General features: G+C 38.2%; 1 protein-coding gene and 1 long non-coding RNA gene across 2 annotated transcripts; one reads left to right on the top strand and one right to left on the bottom strand.

The window, feature by feature from the left end:
- The first annotated feature begins 1177 nt into the window (after window positions 1–1177).
- On the top strand, window positions 1178–7282 carry LOC131369437 (uncharacterized). Its single transcript, XR_009207265.1, has 5 exons — window positions 1178–1583; window positions 2249–2309; window positions 4409–4444; window positions 5161–5250; window positions 6241–7282. It is a non-coding gene; the product is annotated as an uncharacterized LOC131369437 (long non-coding RNA).
- A 142-nt stretch (window positions 7283–7424) lies between these two features.
- Window positions 7425–19522, bottom strand: traf4b (tnf receptor-associated factor 4b). The gene is made up of 7 exons (XM_058416074.1): window positions 19236–19522; window positions 12400–12451; window positions 12105–12209; window positions 11078–11239; window positions 9997–10158; window positions 9728–9883; window positions 7425–9403 (listed from the first exon to the last, which is right to left on the bottom strand). The coding sequence occupies exons 1-7, from the start codon at window positions 19376–19378 to the stop codon at window positions 8747–8749; spliced, it is 1437 nt and encodes a 478-aa protein (XP_058272057.1). The 5' UTR covers window positions 19379–19522; the 3' UTR covers window positions 7425–8746.
- Between the last annotated feature and the right edge of the window lie 65 nt (window positions 19523–19587).

The raw sequence follows: 19587 nt of genomic DNA, 5'->3' as shown, positions 1-19587 counted from the left end.
TTCTTGCAAAACATATACACTTCTGTTATAGCAGTAGTTGGTGGCAGTTTGAAATGTGTGCAACACAAAATTTCAACAGCGGCAGATTGAGTAAATGTGCAAAAAACTGCAGTTATACTATGTTTGGTGCTATAGACATGGAGGAATGTTGAATGTTTGAGTGTGTGTTGGAGTTTAGAAGAGTTCAGTGTGTGTGTGTGTGTGTGTGTGTGAGTGCACTGCCTACTCAGTCATTGCTGTGCATTATAGACAATGCTACTGTGTAACATAGGTTTGTAAGATCTACCTACCTACCTACCTACCTTCATTAAAGATGTACTTTTGTCCAGAATACAGCATCAGCATAGAGTCCTAACTGGAAGCAGAAGATATGAACAGATCACTCCTATCTTATCCTATCTTATCCTGCACTGGTTCCCAGTCAAATACAAATACTTTGGCTGGTACCACTTGGAAGATGACTTTAAACTGGAATTGCCACAATCTATTGACTATCACATCCCTAATATTTAACATACTTGTGTCTTTAAATTGGTTAGAAAATGCATTATGTGCTTGTGTGCTTATTTACTGTTAATTGAATCATTACTGTGACATTACAACACTAATAAAACCAGCTGAATGTGCAGGTCCTGACTGTATACAGGAAATACAGACAATGCAGGATGATTTCAGCTCTCCCATTTTTCCATTTTAGGTCAGAATTGCAAAATTAATTCAGGTGACTTCTACACTTTTGTCCACTCTCTTTTTTAGACTTGTTTTTGGAAGCTGATGCTGCAGTTCAAAGCCATAACAGATACGACTGACTCATGTTGGTTTCCTGCTAACTAGAGATGGTTTTATAGATTAGCACACAAGGTTCTACTGAAAGAATTCAATTTTCTTATTGTTGTTACTTATTGGTATTTGATATTTAAAAAGATTTCTCTAAACAAAAAGACTCTTTGCAATGATGTCTTGAAATTGACCATAGACCATAACATTTTAAATATATATTTAAATATAAAAAAACAGGTTTTTGATGGAATGTTATAGTATATAAAAATAGATTAAAAGTTACCACTAAGAAAGTACTGATGAACATGATGTTACTTTTTGCTCTTTTTGATGAAGAAAAAAGGGATGAATAAATAAATGTCACTTCACTTTAATTAGCACATTATAATAGTTTGGAAAAACATGACAGATTTGAAGAAGATTAAAGATACTTAGAACCACAAGAAAAAAAAAACCCTTGTCCTCTTTTCATCATTTGCTCAAGATCCACTTCCTCATTCAAACCTCAGAGAAGAGAACAGCCTCCACAGAAATCACCCAGACGTCTAACAGTACGACCTTCTTCAGAGGATTACCTTAAAGACTGAACGATTAGTTTTAACTAAAACACTCAGTTTAGTATTCCTAGTGCCGTCCACATGGAGACAGAACTTCCAGCAGAGATCTTCAGTTCTTTCGAGAAAGGCTGAAGATTTTAACAAGCTTCAGTAGTTGATCAGAGCTGAAGAACAAACTCAATTCTATTGAAGAGGATCTGCAATGGGAAGAAATCGGAAGCCGGGATGATTTTTTGTGATCTTGTGGTAAGTCCTGAGTCGAGATCCAGATTTTTTCACATACACGTTATATATGTACAGAATTATGCACGAAGTGAAATGAAAAACTCCTCCTACGGCTGTGCTTAGACATCTTTCCATTTAAGAAACCGCATAAAACAATCCTTAATTAATTTCTTTAATGTTACTCCAATATAAAATTATTGGTTGGAATAAAACACTTTGTTTAGTGCATATATATATATATATATATATATATATATATATATATATTTATTTATCTATTTACACCTATATTTTCATATTTTTACACCTATATTTTCATATTTTATTTTTATTTATCTATTTTCTATTTTATTTTACTATATTTTCTATTTTCTATTTTTATACTTTTAAGATACTCTAGTTTTATTTTAATCTTTATTTTTTATGGATCTCTTTCTCTCATACTTTTTATAAATGTTTACATGCCGGACAGTCGTGAAAAAACATTTCACTGCATGTCGTACTGTGTATGTATATGTATGTGACAAATTTGAATTTGAATTTAAAACTATGTATATTGTTTCATAACAAATATCGATGTTAACAATATGTTAACATCCATTAACATGGAATCATTCATTTGTCTAGCTTAATATATAGAATTAAGGCTGATTTTCATGACGCATATTCATGTGGTTATACTCCAGGGCACTTGGTGGCACTTTGGGTTACATTGGCTGAGTTTGGGAAACGTATTTGACAATAATGGTAAGCTACCGTAGCCTTAAATATGAAATTATATATATAAATTTAGATTTAATACACTTCAACTAACAACTGTAAGTAAATATCATGCGTCTAATTCCTAATGTTCAATTATCAATCTTGTCTTAACTTCTCAGGACGTCATTTATTTGTTCGGCTCCATTCGAGAGCTGCTTATTGTTTACCAAGCGTTCCGGTCTTTTAAGATACGAACAGATCTTACGTAGTAATTTGCACATACACTGGTGTTCATGATCAATCATTATGAAATAGAATTGAAATATTTAACAATCGATATTCAGAATGCAAGCTTAATATGTGGATTAATTGAAGCTTTGTCATGGGAAGGCCTCGTTTGTGGAGGCCTCAAACGATTTCCATCAAACAAATAAGTAACAAATAACGATATTATTAAAAGATTCACAAAAAGGCAAATTGCAGTGAACTTACCATGTTATAACTTGCTTATAGTCTTGATTATAGCATATAGTCGACCGTGCCACTAGCCAATAATAGCTGCATGGTAAATGCTAATTATGCTAACAAAGAAATGAGTAGACATTAAGCTAACCAAGATCAGTTTAATCATTAAATATGAATTGTTTTCATTCCTTTTTTTTTCATTTTTTGATTGGACGACTTGATTAGCTAACAAAAACTAATAAAAGATGAAAAAACATGCAATATTCTTGATTGATAGACAATGATTCGATCTCAAATGTTATAGAGCAGTGAGTTAGCACAAGGATCCGAATGTATTTTGAAGAAAAGTAAGGCAAATAAGTCAATGTTGGAGTGCACTAAATGTATTTAATTGAATCATGTACATGAACATGAACAAACCAGCAACATTTTCGCTAACCTGATCACGATCTCGACAATCAAACAATAAATTCAACAAATTCAACAAATCCCAACTTCCGGTATTTAGATTCGGAGTTGAGGAAATGAGCAGCATTCGTTACCTCGCTGTAATTCAACTTTTTTGCTCATTTATGTGAACTTCGGTCATGTAGTAGTAAATAAACATTAATGAATGCAGGTGTATTTAGGTTAGGAAAGTTCTAAACAAACGTCAGTAAAGTATGTTGAGAAGTAATAACTGACATTACTGATCGATTACTAATTGGTTTGTTCTGGAGAGAAGAGGAATGAAAGTCAGTGGTAGTAAGACTGAGTACATGTGTGTGAATGAAAGGGAGGGAAGTGGAACAGTAAGATTACAGGGTGAAGAGGTGAAGAAGGTACAGAAGTTTAAGTACTTGGGGTCAACAGCCCAGAGTAATGGAGAGTGTGGGAAAGAGGTAAAGAAGCGAGTGCAGGGAGGTTGGAATGGGAGAAAGGTGTCAGGAGTTCTGTGTGATAGAAAAATTTCAGCAAGGATCAAGGGGAAGTTGTACAAGACAGTGGTGAGACCGGCCATGCTGTATGGTTTAGAGGCAGTGTCACTGAGGAAGAGACAGGAGTCAGAGCTGGAGGTAGCAGAGCTGAAGATGTTGAGGTTCTCTCTGGGAGTGAGAAGGTTGGACAGGATTAGGAACAAGTACATCAGAGGGACGGCTCATGTTGGACGTTTGGGGGACAGAGTTAGGGAGGCCAGATTAAGATGGTTTGGACATGTTCAGAGGAGGGAGAGTGAGTATATTGGTAGGAGAATGTTGGACATGGAGCTGCCAGGCAGGAGGCAAAGAGGAAGGCCAAAGAGGAGGTATATGGATGTAATAAATGAGGATATGAAGTTAGTGGGTGTAAGTGTTGAGGATGCAGAAGATAGGGATAGGTGGAGAGAGATGATTCGCTGTGGAGACCCCTGAAGGGAAAAGCCAAAAGAAGAAGAAGACTGATTAATTACTAATTGATTCATTAGTAACGGATTAATTACTGATTACATACTAACTGATTAATTACTAACAGATTTATTGCTAATTGATGTTCATTAATAAAGTAAATAATGTCAATTAAGGGAAGCTTAGCTTAGCTTTTTAACCGATGTGTGAGCTTAGAAATACTCCTCCTACTACTACTAGTAATAATAATAATAATAATAATAATAATAATAATAATAATGATGATGATGATGATTATGATGATGATGATTTCAGGGCTGTCCGATATCACGGTCTCCCTCAGCTGACCAGGTAACTATGCTGCTTTTTCTCTAATTGCATTATCATTCACAACATTTAGCAGATGTCTTTTTCCAGATTGATGCACAGAATTGCATTCTCATGATAGTTTACAAGATCTCAGAGACTCACTCTGAGTTCAAGTCCTCCTGTGAAATTTGTTTTTACGAGTTGGGAAGTCGTAATTACGATGTCTGGTGCGGTCAAGTCACTATTCATTTACTACAAAAAGAAACAACAGTGCTTTTATAATTAGTTCATAGTTGTACTATAAATAGTTGTCACTGTAAATTTGATCGTTACATTTTATATTGTAATTTCTGTGCTGCACAAACCGAAAACAACTAAAATCATTTTCTGAGACGAGTAAACATTCAATTTCAACAAACTACAGACACAGCATCATCGTTTCCTTCATGTTTTCTTACTGATGCACCTCCAGCTTGGAAACTCTCAAAGACAATCTGGATTTTCCCACTCATAATTACTTTCTGTCATGACTTAACGCACCATAATTATATCGGTCTAATCACCCTTTTAGAGGTTTTGTCTATTCTATTGGTTTATACTGCAGCTAGTCTTGTTAATAAGCTTTAAATCTTAATTAAGCTGTAAGCCTCTGAAGCTCAGCAGTTTAATTCGATCACAGAATAAAGACAGCATTACAGCACAAAGATGGCATTTCCTTCACATGCTGGAATGTAGGAATATTTCTCCATGTTTTGCAGCTTTCTGCTCAGTGTGTGGATGACCCGATGGCATTTAAAGCTGTGATCGTCTTTGAGGATCAGGAATTCCCTATGCCAAAGCTGCTGCAAGTAAGTTTCCTTGTCATGATTGCTCTCATTAATCTGCTAGAGGTAACTGACATAAGAACAAGGTTCATGTTATGTGACATGTCGAAACATCTCTTCAGATCTCTAAGGGTTAAACAACATTCAGCTGCTTATTGATTCTATTTTGCTAATGTCACCGATTGCATTCTGGGAATAATGTAGCCTTCATGCTTCTCAGATGAGTACAGATTCGATTTCAACAAATTTACCAATAAACTACAGATACTGCATCAGTTGATTCCACCAGGTTTTCTTACTGACACGTCCCCAACTCAGAAACTCAGAGCTTAATGGCAACCCAGAGTAATCCGAGAGAGAGAGAGAGAGAGAGAGAGAGAGAGAGAGCGAGAGAGAATTTTGCACCATGTTTCAGACAAATTCAAACACGTTCAGTCAAAAACTAGCGTTGAAGCCCACTATGACCAACATGACCTACAGTCTCAAAATTCAGAATTGAGCCAAAAACAAAGTTCCAACATTTATACATAGAGGCCAGAGCTCTAAAAGTGATTAAAGTGGGGTTTTTTTTGGAATAAGCAATCAGTGTTAAATCAACACAACATCATTTACAGCTTAATAGAGAGCTACTTACTTTTATTTCACTTTATACAATTAAGCGCAGGGGCCCAGTAGTGGCAGCTTGGTGGTGCTGGGATTTGAACTTACCATCTACCAGTCAGCAGCCTGACACCCTAACCTCTGAGCTACAACATCCCACGAACAAGTACAGTTTCTAAGATGGTACATTTTATATTATTTGTAAGCCACCTTTGAACCAGAGCTACCTAAAAATATATAATTAACATAATGCACTTGAGGGTTGAGGGCCATACTCAGGGGCCCAAACGTTTTGAACACACAACCTTCCGATCTGTAGTCCAGCGTTCCAACCACTAAGCTACCAATCCCCTGACTGCATTTTATACTAATCATTTGTTTGTTTGTTTGTCTTTTTTTTTTTTTACAACTCAGGTGGAAGATAATCGTGAGTGCAACAATGGAGAAGAGCTCATCAGTTAAAAATATGGAAACTACTAGAAATTACAGCTGCTGCAGTATATAATAAACAGTTTCCAGATTTATGTTAAGTATCTAGTGATGTGTTTTGTATGAATGGGTTGTATGAGAGGTGCTTACCTGAGAACAAAAGCAGCTGGGATGGGACTTAAAATTGGCGTTTCCATCACACACACACACACACTTTAGACAATTTAGAGATCCCTGAAAGCCTGAGAGAAACATGCAACTCCACAATCAAAGGCTTAATGAGCAAATTATGTCATGAATCATTATAAAGAGAAAACTACTTTTGTTACATGGTGTTCACGAGAAAATTGTCATGATCTCGAGAAAGCAATTTGTTATGTCGAGATCACAAGAACATTGAGATGTTATAAGGAGGAAAAAACACTTGTTATTTCAAGATCGCGAGAAAATTAAGTTGTAATAACGAGAAAATTTGTGTAATGCTGAGATCACGAGAAGTCGTGATCAAGAGAACACAACTCGTTATGTCGAGATCACAAGAAATTATAAACGAGTTTATAATGAGAAAACAACTTTTGTTACATGGAGACCACGAGAAAATTAAGTAATAATAACGAGAAAACAATTTGTGTAATGTCGAGATCACGAGAAATTGAACAATTTCTGTTATGTCGAGATCGCAAGAAAACTGAGTCGTTATAATGAGAAAACTACTTTTGTTACATGGAGACCACGAGAAAATGCAATCGTTATAACGCGTAAACAACCATTATTTCGAGATCACCCGAAAATTAGGTCGTTATAAGGAGAAAACGACTTCTGTTATGCCGACATCACGAGAAAACATATACACTGCGATATTACTGCAAGTCTCACAATTTTTCAAAAATTACCGCAGATTTTTGGGCCATGACGATTTGGTATATGACATCATCACAACACGCATTCAGCCATCTTTGATCCACATGCGTCAAACAATATTACAGCTCTCATAGAAAGTAATCACATATGTGTCTTCACTGGCAGGTGTTTTAAAAGAAGAATCCTGTACTTCAAGTTTCGCCAATTCAAGAAGATTTATGCAAAACAAAAGCACAAAAAAACTCCAAACCAAGGTTGTTTGCTCACAACAATCACCAAAAACAAAAAACCTGACAGACACGATCATGCTCAAGAGATATGACTGAGTTTTTATTATGTCCAAGAGACAATTGTGTTTTCTTAGCACATGTGGAATACACTCCTCTTGCTGTAAAATCGTGACACAAACTGCATTTGAAACAATATAAAACCATTTTTAACACTTCACCACTGCCGCTGTTACACCAGTAAGAGTTCCAAAGATCCTGATTTTTATACTACTGTAACAGGAAAAGTGGGACACGCTGCAATCTAACGAGCGAACGGCTAATTTGATCTTTAGAGCTACAGAACAACACAGTACAATATCCTTATGAATGTAGCTGTAGTGTGTAAATCTGAGTTAAAAATTTGGGTGGTTCTACTTGCTTTTCTTTCTTCCAATGATACTCAACCTGCGTAAACTGAGTGTTAATAGCGCTCTCTTGTGGAGAATCTTCATTCATAAACATAAGGAACTATTACAAATGATACTTCGTGTATATAAAAGTAAAATAAATCACAGTATGTTCATTTGAGGTTTATTCAGCCCCCGGAGATATCAGCATTTCACAGCTTCTGACCTGTGGAAAGCCATTAGCTAGCTGAGTGACTCAATAACAACATCTATAAAGCGATCTGTTACAGAATTAGAGTTCTGTAATAAACTTAGAAACGTCACAAGTTTAACCTACCTGCTGCTATGGCCTATAGGGTAGCATATGAAGCTTTTTGCTAGATAGCTAACAATGTAGCTAGAAAGAAAACATGCATGGATTAACATGATTGAGATGGCTTAGCTAAACACTGCTAATGTTTAATAAACTTTTTTCTATCCTCTTGAGGTGGTGGTGTTCACTTTTTCAAACAGCTCACTTGGTCAGTCAGTGTGGTTTTCAAAAATCCTCAGCTGCAGAACGTCGTCAGTCATATACACGTTAAAAACAGTTTCTTGTACAGCTGATGATTTGTTTACTCTTACTTCGAATACTTTCCCTTGATTAGGATTTTCACTTAGGATTATTACGACACATCACATTTTTCTTCCCCGTATATTAATGCAGAGACAATTTCAAATCTAACAGGATGATTAAACTGTAAAAAATGAATTAGCCTACTGTTTGTCTACACCCATCCTATTATCCCTAAACCCTCTTATGTAAATCGGATAAGAACGTCCGTACTGAGACGGAACCGTTTCCCTGTCCTGCTAACTCAAGTCTATTCTTGTCGATGTCCACATATTAATTATTTCTCTTTTTATTTAAAGAGTAAAATATGGAGAGTGAACAAACGGCGACCATATATAGTCATGCCTTAATAATAAAAAAGGACGATTTTTTTTACTCGTTGGTTTCGACTCATGTTCAGCTCAGTTGATTATTTTCTGCACCACGTCTATAGAAGCTTTGATGAAGATTGCGTTGTCTCTGATGTAGTTTCTTTGCTTCATCTGCTCCTGCGAGATGAATTTGGGGTAGCCGAATCCCAGCATGCTCTCATCCAGACAGCCGGCACGTATGCTCCCGATCGCTCCAGGCCGAGGTCTCTGGAAGTTCTTCCAGTTGGGATCTGGGCTAAAGCTCTCGGTAATGTGTTGAGGTTTGGAGAGCGCTGGGTCACTTTGGTCCAGCAGTGAGAAGGTGACACGGTGAGGGAACGGCCACTCCAGCAGGCCGTCGTACTCGCCCGGGAGCACTCTGATATAGACGGAGAGGTGCGTTCCTTCGCCGCTGCCGTTCCCGTTAGGAAAGACGGACACTTGGAGACGGTATCCGTAGCGATGAGAGTAGAAAGCGGGGCTGAAGAGCTCTGAAGTGCCAGTGGAGCAATTTCTGGTTTCCTGGAGGTGACGGCTATAGTTGGGGATTTTCCAAAGCAAAGTGCCGTCTTGGGTTCCGGAAAGTTCCTCGACGCGACGCCTCAGCTCCCGCAGCTCGAGTCTCTGCCGAGAAACAAGGCTGCAGAGTAAAGACAGGTGAGCTTGGGCGGCTTCGTCCAGGTGATGGGACACGGCAGGCTTGGAACACTGGCAGAGAAAGACAGAACTCTGAGTTATAATGAGGTACAGAGGTGAAAATTATTAGTATTGTTTAATGTTATAATCAAATTAAACCTCAATAACTCAAAAAAAGAAGGATGTTATATAATATAATAAGTTGATATTATATATATATATACATGTATAATATCAACTTGGACAATAATCTGTCCTGGCTGTGCAAAGTTCAGGAATAAAAAAAACTCCATAGCTTAGAGAAATTATTGTTATTATTATTAAAAGTCTCTGATCTAGTGAACTCCATGACTTGTGACTCAAGTTATGGCTAGAAAGAGAAACTGGAGTCCATACTCTGTATTTGCAGCCGGCATCTTTAAACGGACAGAGCACCATGGCTGACCCACAGTTCTCCTTAACGTGAATCATTAAATCCTCTCGAGCGATGCCGTGTGTGCCGCAGCTGTTCGGGCACTGCACTGGGAAGCGTGGACATTGGTTCTGATGATGCTGTTTAAATAAAATAATAATTAGATAAATCAAATTAAATAAGAAATGACACACAATACAGCATGCTAACATTCTTCATATGGTAATAAGTGTATAAACTTTCCTCCACGGACCTGGATGGTGTCGTAGAGGAACTCTTTACTGCAGTATTTGCAGGACAGTTTGCGTTTGGGGCATTCAGACACGCTGTGCTGGGTCAGTAATCGGCGCACCATACGAGCCCCACACTTATTCTCACAGTACACACTCTCCTCTGGACACATGTCCTGGTGCCTCTGTTACATGATAAAGAAATTCATCACATCACATCACATCACATCACATATCTCATACACACACACACACACAGTCTATTAAAGAGTTTTTATTTTTAATCCAAAGGTGCTGCAAAGGAATTTTAAAAGACAAAGAAATTCAGCACTTCAGCAAATCTATATCCATCCATCCATCCATCTAACTTTTTCTCTTACCCTCATCCATCCATCCATCCATCCATCACCCTCTAATTCATCTCTCTCTCTCATCCATCCATCCCTTCCTCTCTACCATCATCCATCCATCCTTCCATCCCTCTTGCTCTCACCCCCATCCATCCTTCTATCTCTCTCTAATTCATCTCTCTTTCTTTTTCATTCTCATTCAACCATCCCTTTACCTCTCTTTTTCCCTCCCTCTCTCTCCCCTTCATTCATACATCCTTCTTTCTCTTTTACCCTCATCCATCCTTTACCACCTCTAGTTCATCTCTCTCTTTCATCCATCCATCCATCCCTCTCCCCTCATCCATCTATACATCCATATTTCTCTAATTCATCCCTTTCCCACTCTCTCTTTCTCTGCCACTCATCCATCATTTTCCCTCTAATACATCCCTCTCTCTCTTTCTCTCATCCATCCAACCATGCATGCATCCATCCATCTCCCTCTAATTCATTCCCCTCTCTCTCATCCATCCATCCATGCCCCTCTTTCTCTCTCTTATCCATCCAACCCTCTCTCTCATCCATCCCTCTCTCTCTCGCCACTTATCCCTCCCTCTCATCCATCGATATCTCTCTAACTCATTCTCTCTCTCTCTCTTATCCATCTCTCTCTCTCTCATCCATTCTCCCTTTCTCTTCTCTTTGCTCTGAAAAGCAGACATAGGCATTATACATGTTTTCTATATATTGTCCGAGATTTATGAGATCTGACCTCATGTGCTTCCCCAGTGAACTCCTCAGCGCAGTGATCACAGCGCAGCTTTCTCTTGGCGCAGTCATGCTGCAGGTGCTGAGGAAGATCACGTCTCAACAGTTTCACCATGCAGCGGTTAGGACACGGCACCACGTTATAGGGGCAAACTGAGAGATGGGCCTAAAACACACAGCAGACAGGGACACAAAGAGACTGGTGATGTGTTGTTGAACTGAAAAGTTAAAGAGGTATAGACATTGATGTGCTGTGTGAAGTGGCAGCCTGTATGATTGACCGTTTAGTGGCTACAGGTTGGACGTTGCTGCCCCGTGTCATTTGTATTTCCTCCTGCATGTACAGCACAGTGTCGCAGTTTAACCATTTGCCAGAAAGTGATCCAGCGGTTATTGCTTGTAGATTTTTTCCAAAACACAGACTGAGATGAACAAACTGGTAGCCCGTTATTTTTCAGCTTCCTTATGACATGAATCAATTGAATCAATGAATAAAAGATAAACAAATAAATAAATAAAAGGTTTTTATTTTTTTGTTGTTTTTTTGCCCTCTAATAGCGTTTCAGAGACGGTAGGCAGAGACGGTATCCTTTATATTAGCAGTTAACAACAGGAAACTGGGAGATGGATTACCAGTTTAACCAGTTCAGCCTGTGGTTTAGTAACTGGTCAGATCAAGCTTTTCAGCAGAGAAAACGTTAAAATAAAACAAAAAAGCTCCTGAATAGAGAGAGAGAAAAGCCTCCGCCTTACTGCCTTATTGTTTCAGGGAATCACAAGATCTAATCCCAGTGATCCTAAATCCCTCCATCCACGGCTGGAAAACTATCTCTGATCTCTGGATGATTCCTGTAATTGATTTGGTACTGAATGCGAGTGTTAGAGCTGCTGATAGGAAATGAATCAATAGCTTCTGACCAATCAGATTCCAGAATTCAACAGCAAATTTTATTTACACCACTTTTCCATCTCAGAAGGATATGTAGCTATAAAAAATCAGACTCAACATTTAGTGCTTTCTTTTCTTTTACCTGTAGTTGTTTATTCTGTGCTGACCAGCGGCAACCCTCCTCACTGTGAATGCAGCGGATGGGCAGAGCCAGAATCTGCTGCTCCAACTCGACATCCGGAAAAATCTACACAATAACAGAGTATTTTCATTATTATTTACAGGACTGTTTTGTTTTTCTGCATTGACAATTAAAAGGTACACTGTTTAAGTATATTTATTCACTAAGAGGTCTGATTATTATTAAAGCAATTGCTTATAAAACCCAAGCACTAGTACTAACTGCTAAAAATCTTAACTGGAAATAAAGCACTTACTTTAGCGTAGTCGAGTGGCATCTGATCTTCTGGGCACTTGAAGATGCCGGCACTGTGGAACAACACGAAGAAGTGAAGCATTAACATTAATGACTGTTAAAATATTATCCAGGTTTCAGAATTCGTTAGAAGTTTGCTGCAAGATCACCGGACCATTGTGACTGCAGAATTTGTTGCGGCAGGGTGACGTTTTTAAGAACACAGACTCTGGGGAAAAATAAACGTATACAGTCTCTATACATTTTAAACATAACTGTATTTGATAGAGCAGCGTTTCAGTTCTTGAAATTTTAAAATCATTAACCAGGGTTGCCAGGTTTCACCCTCATCCATCATTCTCTAATTTATCCCTTTTCCATTTTTCTCTTTCATCCATCCGTTCATCTCTCTCTCTCTCTCATCCACCCCCCACTCTCTCTCTCTCTCTCTCTCTCTCCCTCATCCGTCTACTTGATAGAGCAGACTTTTCGTTTCCTGAAACTCCAAAATCATTAACCAGGGTTGCCAGGCTTCACCCCCCCCCAAAAAAACTGTGGCATTGGACAAAGGAGACGTGGTGACATGGAAAACGGCGTCACCATGTCGGCCCACACGCATTCCTGACACACTGACATCATCCGCTCCATAATCCCCCTTTCCATCTCTTAATCTTTGCGATGCATCTTACAACAGCAATGATTCTGTACATCAGAGACACACTGCCTGCACTTACAAGTTTGCAGAAATTTATTATTATTTAATTCTGATTATTTGCTCTAAAACAAGATTACGGAGTCTGCTGAGCATTTGGAATCTCCAGTTTGGAAAGAAACCCTGTCATTAACTGCCCTGTCTGTCATCACTGAACAGGGGGCAGCGTGATTCCTGCCCTAGTGGGCCTCTATTAGTGCTTGCTGCATTTCCACAATAAACAATAGAATATTAGAGTATATCTGTCATAAAGAAACATCACTGGTCACTCAAAAAAACTAGTATTTCACTGGAATTTAAAATGGTTGACATGAACTGAAGAGGGCAAAGGGTTTTGGATCAAATCTGAGGTCATTTTGAAAAATTACGAATATTATTCCTCCAAATATTGGGATGTTTGCTTGATTAATTCTGGGTCACAGAATCAGGATCCTTCAGGGACTGAAAACATTTGATGTTAGAAAATCAAAGGAGCAAAATGCATAAAAGTTATAAAAGCCTATAATATAATATAATATAATATAATATAATATAATATAATATAATATAATATAATATAATATAATATAATATAATATAATATAATATAATATAATATAATACGGGTAAATGCCACAGACTGTGGTCATTTACTTCTCTTACACAGAACTGCAGTTTGTCTTTGCATTTAAATTGAAAACGAAACTGAAATGCGTGAAAAATCTAAATATTTCTACAATTAAACAATTAATAATAACAAAGCTGCATGAGAAACTGAATTGTAACTGAAAATTAACAAATTTAATATAAAAAAAAAGAAAAAGAAACCTAAATATTAAGCTAATTGCGTGTGTGTGTGTGTGTGTGTGTGTGTAGCCATTGTCTCATACTTTATCCATATCCACTTTTAATGAAAAGCCACACATGTTAATGCTTGTCTCTAAACACTCTTATTTGCTTTCGGTTGTGCTCCATTCAGGCTCCAGCTCCACCCCATCACCGCTGACTGTCCACTTCTCTTTCTCGTAATGACTCACACTTACTGTACTGTGGGGATATGTTTTTGCCAAGTGTTGTATTCATCTATACCTGAGTTCAAATGTACAAACATGAATAAGTGATTTCTCACATCGCTAACCTTCGTAATCTCTGATGCACAATTTTACATCGTGCGAATTGTAACGAATTTGCAAGTGTAGGATCACTAACTTAACACTGAATATGAAAAGGATAAAACACCGCAAGCTGTACTGTTACTGGGAAAATAATCCAGGCTGTGGTGGTGTGATATGAGTCAATGCAAAACTCCACCCAGAGGCGGATTATTGGTGGTTTTTTTTACTGCTTTTATTCATGAAAAATGACAATGTTCTATTTATTAATAAACAGCACATCAGGTTTATAGTTGAAAAATGCTATAAAATACTATAAAAATATAGTTCAAAGTTGGTTTCTGTTATGATTTACACCATATCCCTGTTCCATCACCAATGCCTCTCTTTTGAAATGACTAAGAAAAAATGGGAAAAAACAAACAAACAAAAACCCCAAAGCTTGTAATGTTTCCGAGAAGCCGTAACTACAAACAGGAAAGAAAAAATGTCATATAATCATCTCCTAAAAAACAAGGCGTTAACGTTTCCATGGTAACACAGACACCAAAAAGATGGGCGCTCAACATAAGCCTGTTAAAACGTGTGTAATTGTTGATATGGTGAATTTTCTTGAAGGAGAAATTTATTTAGTGTCTTTGGAAGGAGTCTCCAGTGTCAGAGCTTCGCAGTCAGAGGCTATACTGTGATTAGGTGATTCTGCCATGGGAAAGTCTTAAGGACAGGCGGTTTTCGTCTTTCTTGGGAACATGACAAGCTGCATTTTTTGACGAGAGCTGACAAAGGTGTGCGAACGATTGTTTATTGCTGCTGCAGCATAATAGATAAGAACTAACTGGTTTTGCAAACTTCCCACAACATAAACCGTAAAATTTACGACGTGTTTATTTCATAAATCACGCCACTTCGCCAGAAAGGATTTTCACATAAGTTTTAGTCCTTACATTAAACCTGAAATATATCTCACGAGGACGGCAGGTATTTTTCTTTGGATTGCTCTTAAACAATCAGAATTGGCTATAAGATGTTTCTGCAAAACGTGTTGTATTTATAGACTAGTTGATTGATGATTTTGGCCTTTTTAAAAAGAGAATTTCAGCACAAATGATTTAATTGATCAGAAGTAGGAGAGTATAATAATAATAATAATAATAATAATAATAATAATAATAATAATAATAATAGCATCATCTGTGCAGTCAGGAACTGAAGCTCCTCCAAATATTGTGCAGTTTGCTTGATATTCGTTCATTTCTGCGATCGCAAGGGGGATTTTTAGATGATTTATCAGTAATGTACAATAAACTGCCCTTTATATAGGACTAATATAATATCTTTCTTTTAGAAATCACTCCAGCTCATAATTGATTATTTTCAATAACAGCAAGAATTTTTATATCATACTTTAGCCATGAAATAGATCTCATGATGTTTAGTTGCATGTGTGGATAAAGTTTGTGCGTTTGTTTAAGTTTGCTGCTTTAGATTCCCAAGAAATTGTACTATCAAACATCTTCACCTTGTTGTTTCACCTCAGATTCTTTTCTTTACTGTAACAGCGATGTTTTATGTCTTACATCATCCCCAGAGTATTCATTACATTGGATCTATAACACTAAAAACTATATTTAATATTACACCATATCAGGGAATAGAAAGCTTATAACACAGTTACAAAGGTGTAAATGCATACACACGGTTTTAAGCTTCCATCAGAAAGACAGCCGAGAGACTCTTAACGTTTCAATAAACTTCCCCTCAGAGTGACTTGTTTATAAGAACGTTTTCTCACTCTTAACAGGACACGGATAACGTGCTCATAACTGTGTATCTGTCATCAGATACATATTTGCGACTCACGATCTTTTCTCACATTGCAAAACTCCTTGTTAAAATTCTTGTGCCATTATTTCTTGAAATGGCATGTCATGATCTGTTCTTCACATTACCTGCATTCATGTACCTGTCTGAAACCTGTCATGAAGAACGCTGGGAGCTTCTCGACCCTGCTCCTCAGCCTCCGTGTTCTAGAACCCGCATTTAATTTGTCGTGATAACCAACTTTAATGTTTATGGCAGGAAATAATCAGCATTCAGAGAGAAGAGGGTTTGGTGTCTGTAGTCAGGGCTGAGTAACATTACCAGAGTCAGGAGCTGCTGGGTGGCAGTGGCTTTTAGAAATAGAAGATTTTCTTTTGCATGTTTCTCTGAATATTCTAGATTTGCTTGATTTTGCATTTGTTTCTGCAATCGCAAAACCATGAAATCCTGAATGGATGGAATGATGTCACCAGCTGTGCATTCGGGAGCTGCTGGGTGGCAGAGGCAATCACAAAAGCTGAGTTTCAAGGTGGATTTTTACATGATTTGGCAGCAATGTCCAATAAGAAAGGGCCTTTTTTTAGGTTAATATTTTTTCCAAATATATATCCTGCTTTGGTTACATGAATCAAGCTTATCTGAGCCTCGATTAAATGAGCTGTGATTAAACAAGCCTGGGATTCCAAGATGGCACCGATGACTGCTCTGACCTTTTCTGTCTAATTTTTATTCTTTTACCATATTTTTTAAATTATTTTTCAGATCATTTCACTGCAAGTTGTACTGCATGATTGTGTATGTGACAAATAAAATGTGAATTTTGTTCGTTTTTCTTTGCACGTAAAGTCTAGACGAGACTACCGCTGAATACTGCTGTGCATCGTCTCATATAAAACTCTGCGCACAAATAACCCATGGTCAAGCAGAAACCTGTCAGGCAAACGTTACACTGATAACACCAGTGAAACTAGTCAGCCATAACTGCGATAACGCCAGCGTGAACAATGAGCGCCTCTGTATACAGTGCAACAGAGTCTTTTAGAGGAATTTATAATTTCACTGGAGAAAGCAACTCGTCTGACCGCATGTTTAAGGAGCCTCGCTGACATGATTCGGGGCCTGGAGAGCCGGCGGGACGAGGAGGTGTGAAATGAAATGATTTCTAGGAGCGATTATTTTCTCGGACAAGATTTTAGAAATCATTCGATACGTTTCATCAATGAAACCTGAGAAAGAAATAAAAGCATTCGTGTGTTCTTTTTATGAAAATGCACACAGATAAAGCTTGTTAATGGTAACACGACATGAATGAAAACTCTTTCAAACCGATCTTATCCGAGGAGCCGAGCAGGAAATAACGGCTGAGCTTTTGTTCCATTATCGTCCAGCTAGTTCTCGTGAGAAATTCCACTAAACGAAATTGACACGCTGTAATATAATGATACGAGCGCGATGCTCTCTCTTAACCTTAACCGTTGTATCATCACAAACAAATTAAGTTGTGTGAATTGGAAGAAATTTGCAAATGAGACCACAAAAACACCGAAGTGTGCAAATGTGTTCCTCGGGTCGAGTTGAATGCTGTTGTTTTTAAAACATCTGTCATCCTGTTCCACCGGTTTGGCGCTAATTCGCTACGTGAGCTTTTGCCTTTAACTGACACTTGTAGGTCACGACTGCCATTAATGCTTTATAATTTGTTTTCGTTTCCTCGAAGTAAACCATGGTAAATATTATCTAAGGCAGTCCTTTTGCATATGTATCAAAAGCCGTCCATTTTATTAGGAACACCGGTAGATTTTGTGCAGTGATGATGCAGATACAGGCCATGAGCTACTGTTAACGTTCACATCAAACATCCGTATGGAGAAAAACTTCCGGGATGCTTTTCTGTTCAGCACTGCTGCAAGGAATGGTTATTTGAGTAACCGTAGCCTACTTGTCAGCTTGAACCAGTTCTCATCTGACCTCTTCTCATTACTTCCTGTAGAACTGGATGTTTTGGGTTTTTTTCCACTGTGTAAACTTCTGTGTGTTAAAATCCCAGGAGATTAGCAGCTTCTGAAATACCTCAAAACTATACTATTCTGAAACCAGCCAGTCTGTCAGCCATACCATGGTCAAAGTTAACGTTTGACGTGAAGATTAACTGGAACTCTTGACCTGTATGTGCATGATGTCCGGCTGCTACATTATCGTCTGATGGACGTGGAGAGTATTTCTTAATGCAAAATATGTACACCATTTCTGCTGCTTCCTTCAAAGCTCTCCTGAAGCGTGCTTAGCGTAATTAGATTAGATTAGACTTTTTGTTTTTGTAAAGTACTAAAATAAGCACATGCACGGAATGCGGTTTGGCATCTAACCAGAGAGTAGTGAAGTGCAGAGTGAGCAGATGAACAGAACTATGTAAATATGAGAGGTATGAAAAGGCACAGTTTAAAAATATCACTGTGCATACCTAACCATCACAGCCATATGTCTTTGTTAAACCTCCCATTCTGGATTTAGTGTGATGATAACCTCCACTCTTCAAATTAAGATTTTGGAGCGTGGCTGTTGGGATTTCAGCTACGAGAGCCATTAGTGAGATCAGACACTGATGTCTGGGGTGGTCCAGTTCACCCCAAAGGTGTTCAGTGGGGTTGAGTCGGACGGAGTCAGGGCTCTGTGCTGGACACCTGAGATCTTTCATGTCTTCATGGAGCTCATTTTGTTTACAGATACTTTCTCATGCTGGAGCTTATAGTTCCAGTGAAGGGAAAGTGTAATGTTACAAAATACTTACTTCTATACAATTATGTGCGTCAAACAATTTGGCAAAAGATTGATGAAGGTCCAGGTGTCAAAATTGTCACTGGATGAAAATCTAACCTAGCCAACATAAAAACTGTACAAAAAATATTTTTGAGGGGAAAAAAAATGAATATATGTAAAACCAAAAAAGGATTAATAAATAGGTATAACTAACGATATAACAAGGTCACGTGACAAACAAGAGCCAAACACGCGTTACGTCAGACACCTCACAGGCTCCTCGCGCACTAGGTAGTATGCGTAAATAGTACACTACCTACAATAGTGGTCTTTTATTTACGTACTATCTAGTGCACTAGTATGGAGTTTCGGGTGTAGCCGAAGGGAAAACGAAAGGTGCTCACCTGTAAGTGAATAAATAAAGTGTTTTAAAGTTCTTGCACGCGCCAGACGAGCGAACAGTGTGTCCTTGCTTACCTGAGAAACTCCTGTAGGCAGGTATCGCAAAACCTGTGTCCGCAGGTGGACACCTGCACTGGCTCCCTCATCGGCTTGCTGCACAAAGGACACAGAAAGCGGCGTCTCGGTCGCTCGAGAAACTTGTAATCTAAGCCTGGCATAGCAGCGTGTTTATTGAGCACAAGTTAAAAGCGTGTTTAATTCGCCCAACCGCTAAACTCGTGTTTACTCTCGCGTGTAAACGTGTAATAACTGGCTGAACCCCTCGTTGTTGCGGTGTGACATTTCCGGATTCAAAATTCTACAGAACTACGGAAGGTGTAATTTGAGGCACCTGATTGGGTACCGCCCTCTCAGTAAAGTGGGAAGG

Source organism: Hemibagrus wyckioides, linkage group LG18 (assembly GCF_019097595.1).
Source record: "Hemibagrus wyckioides isolate EC202008001 linkage group LG18, SWU_Hwy_1.0, whole genome shotgun sequence".
Taxonomy (NCBI): domain Eukaryota; kingdom Metazoa; phylum Chordata; class Actinopteri; order Siluriformes; family Bagridae; genus Hemibagrus; species Hemibagrus wyckioides.
This window is presented reverse-complemented; position numbering and strand designations above follow the sequence as displayed.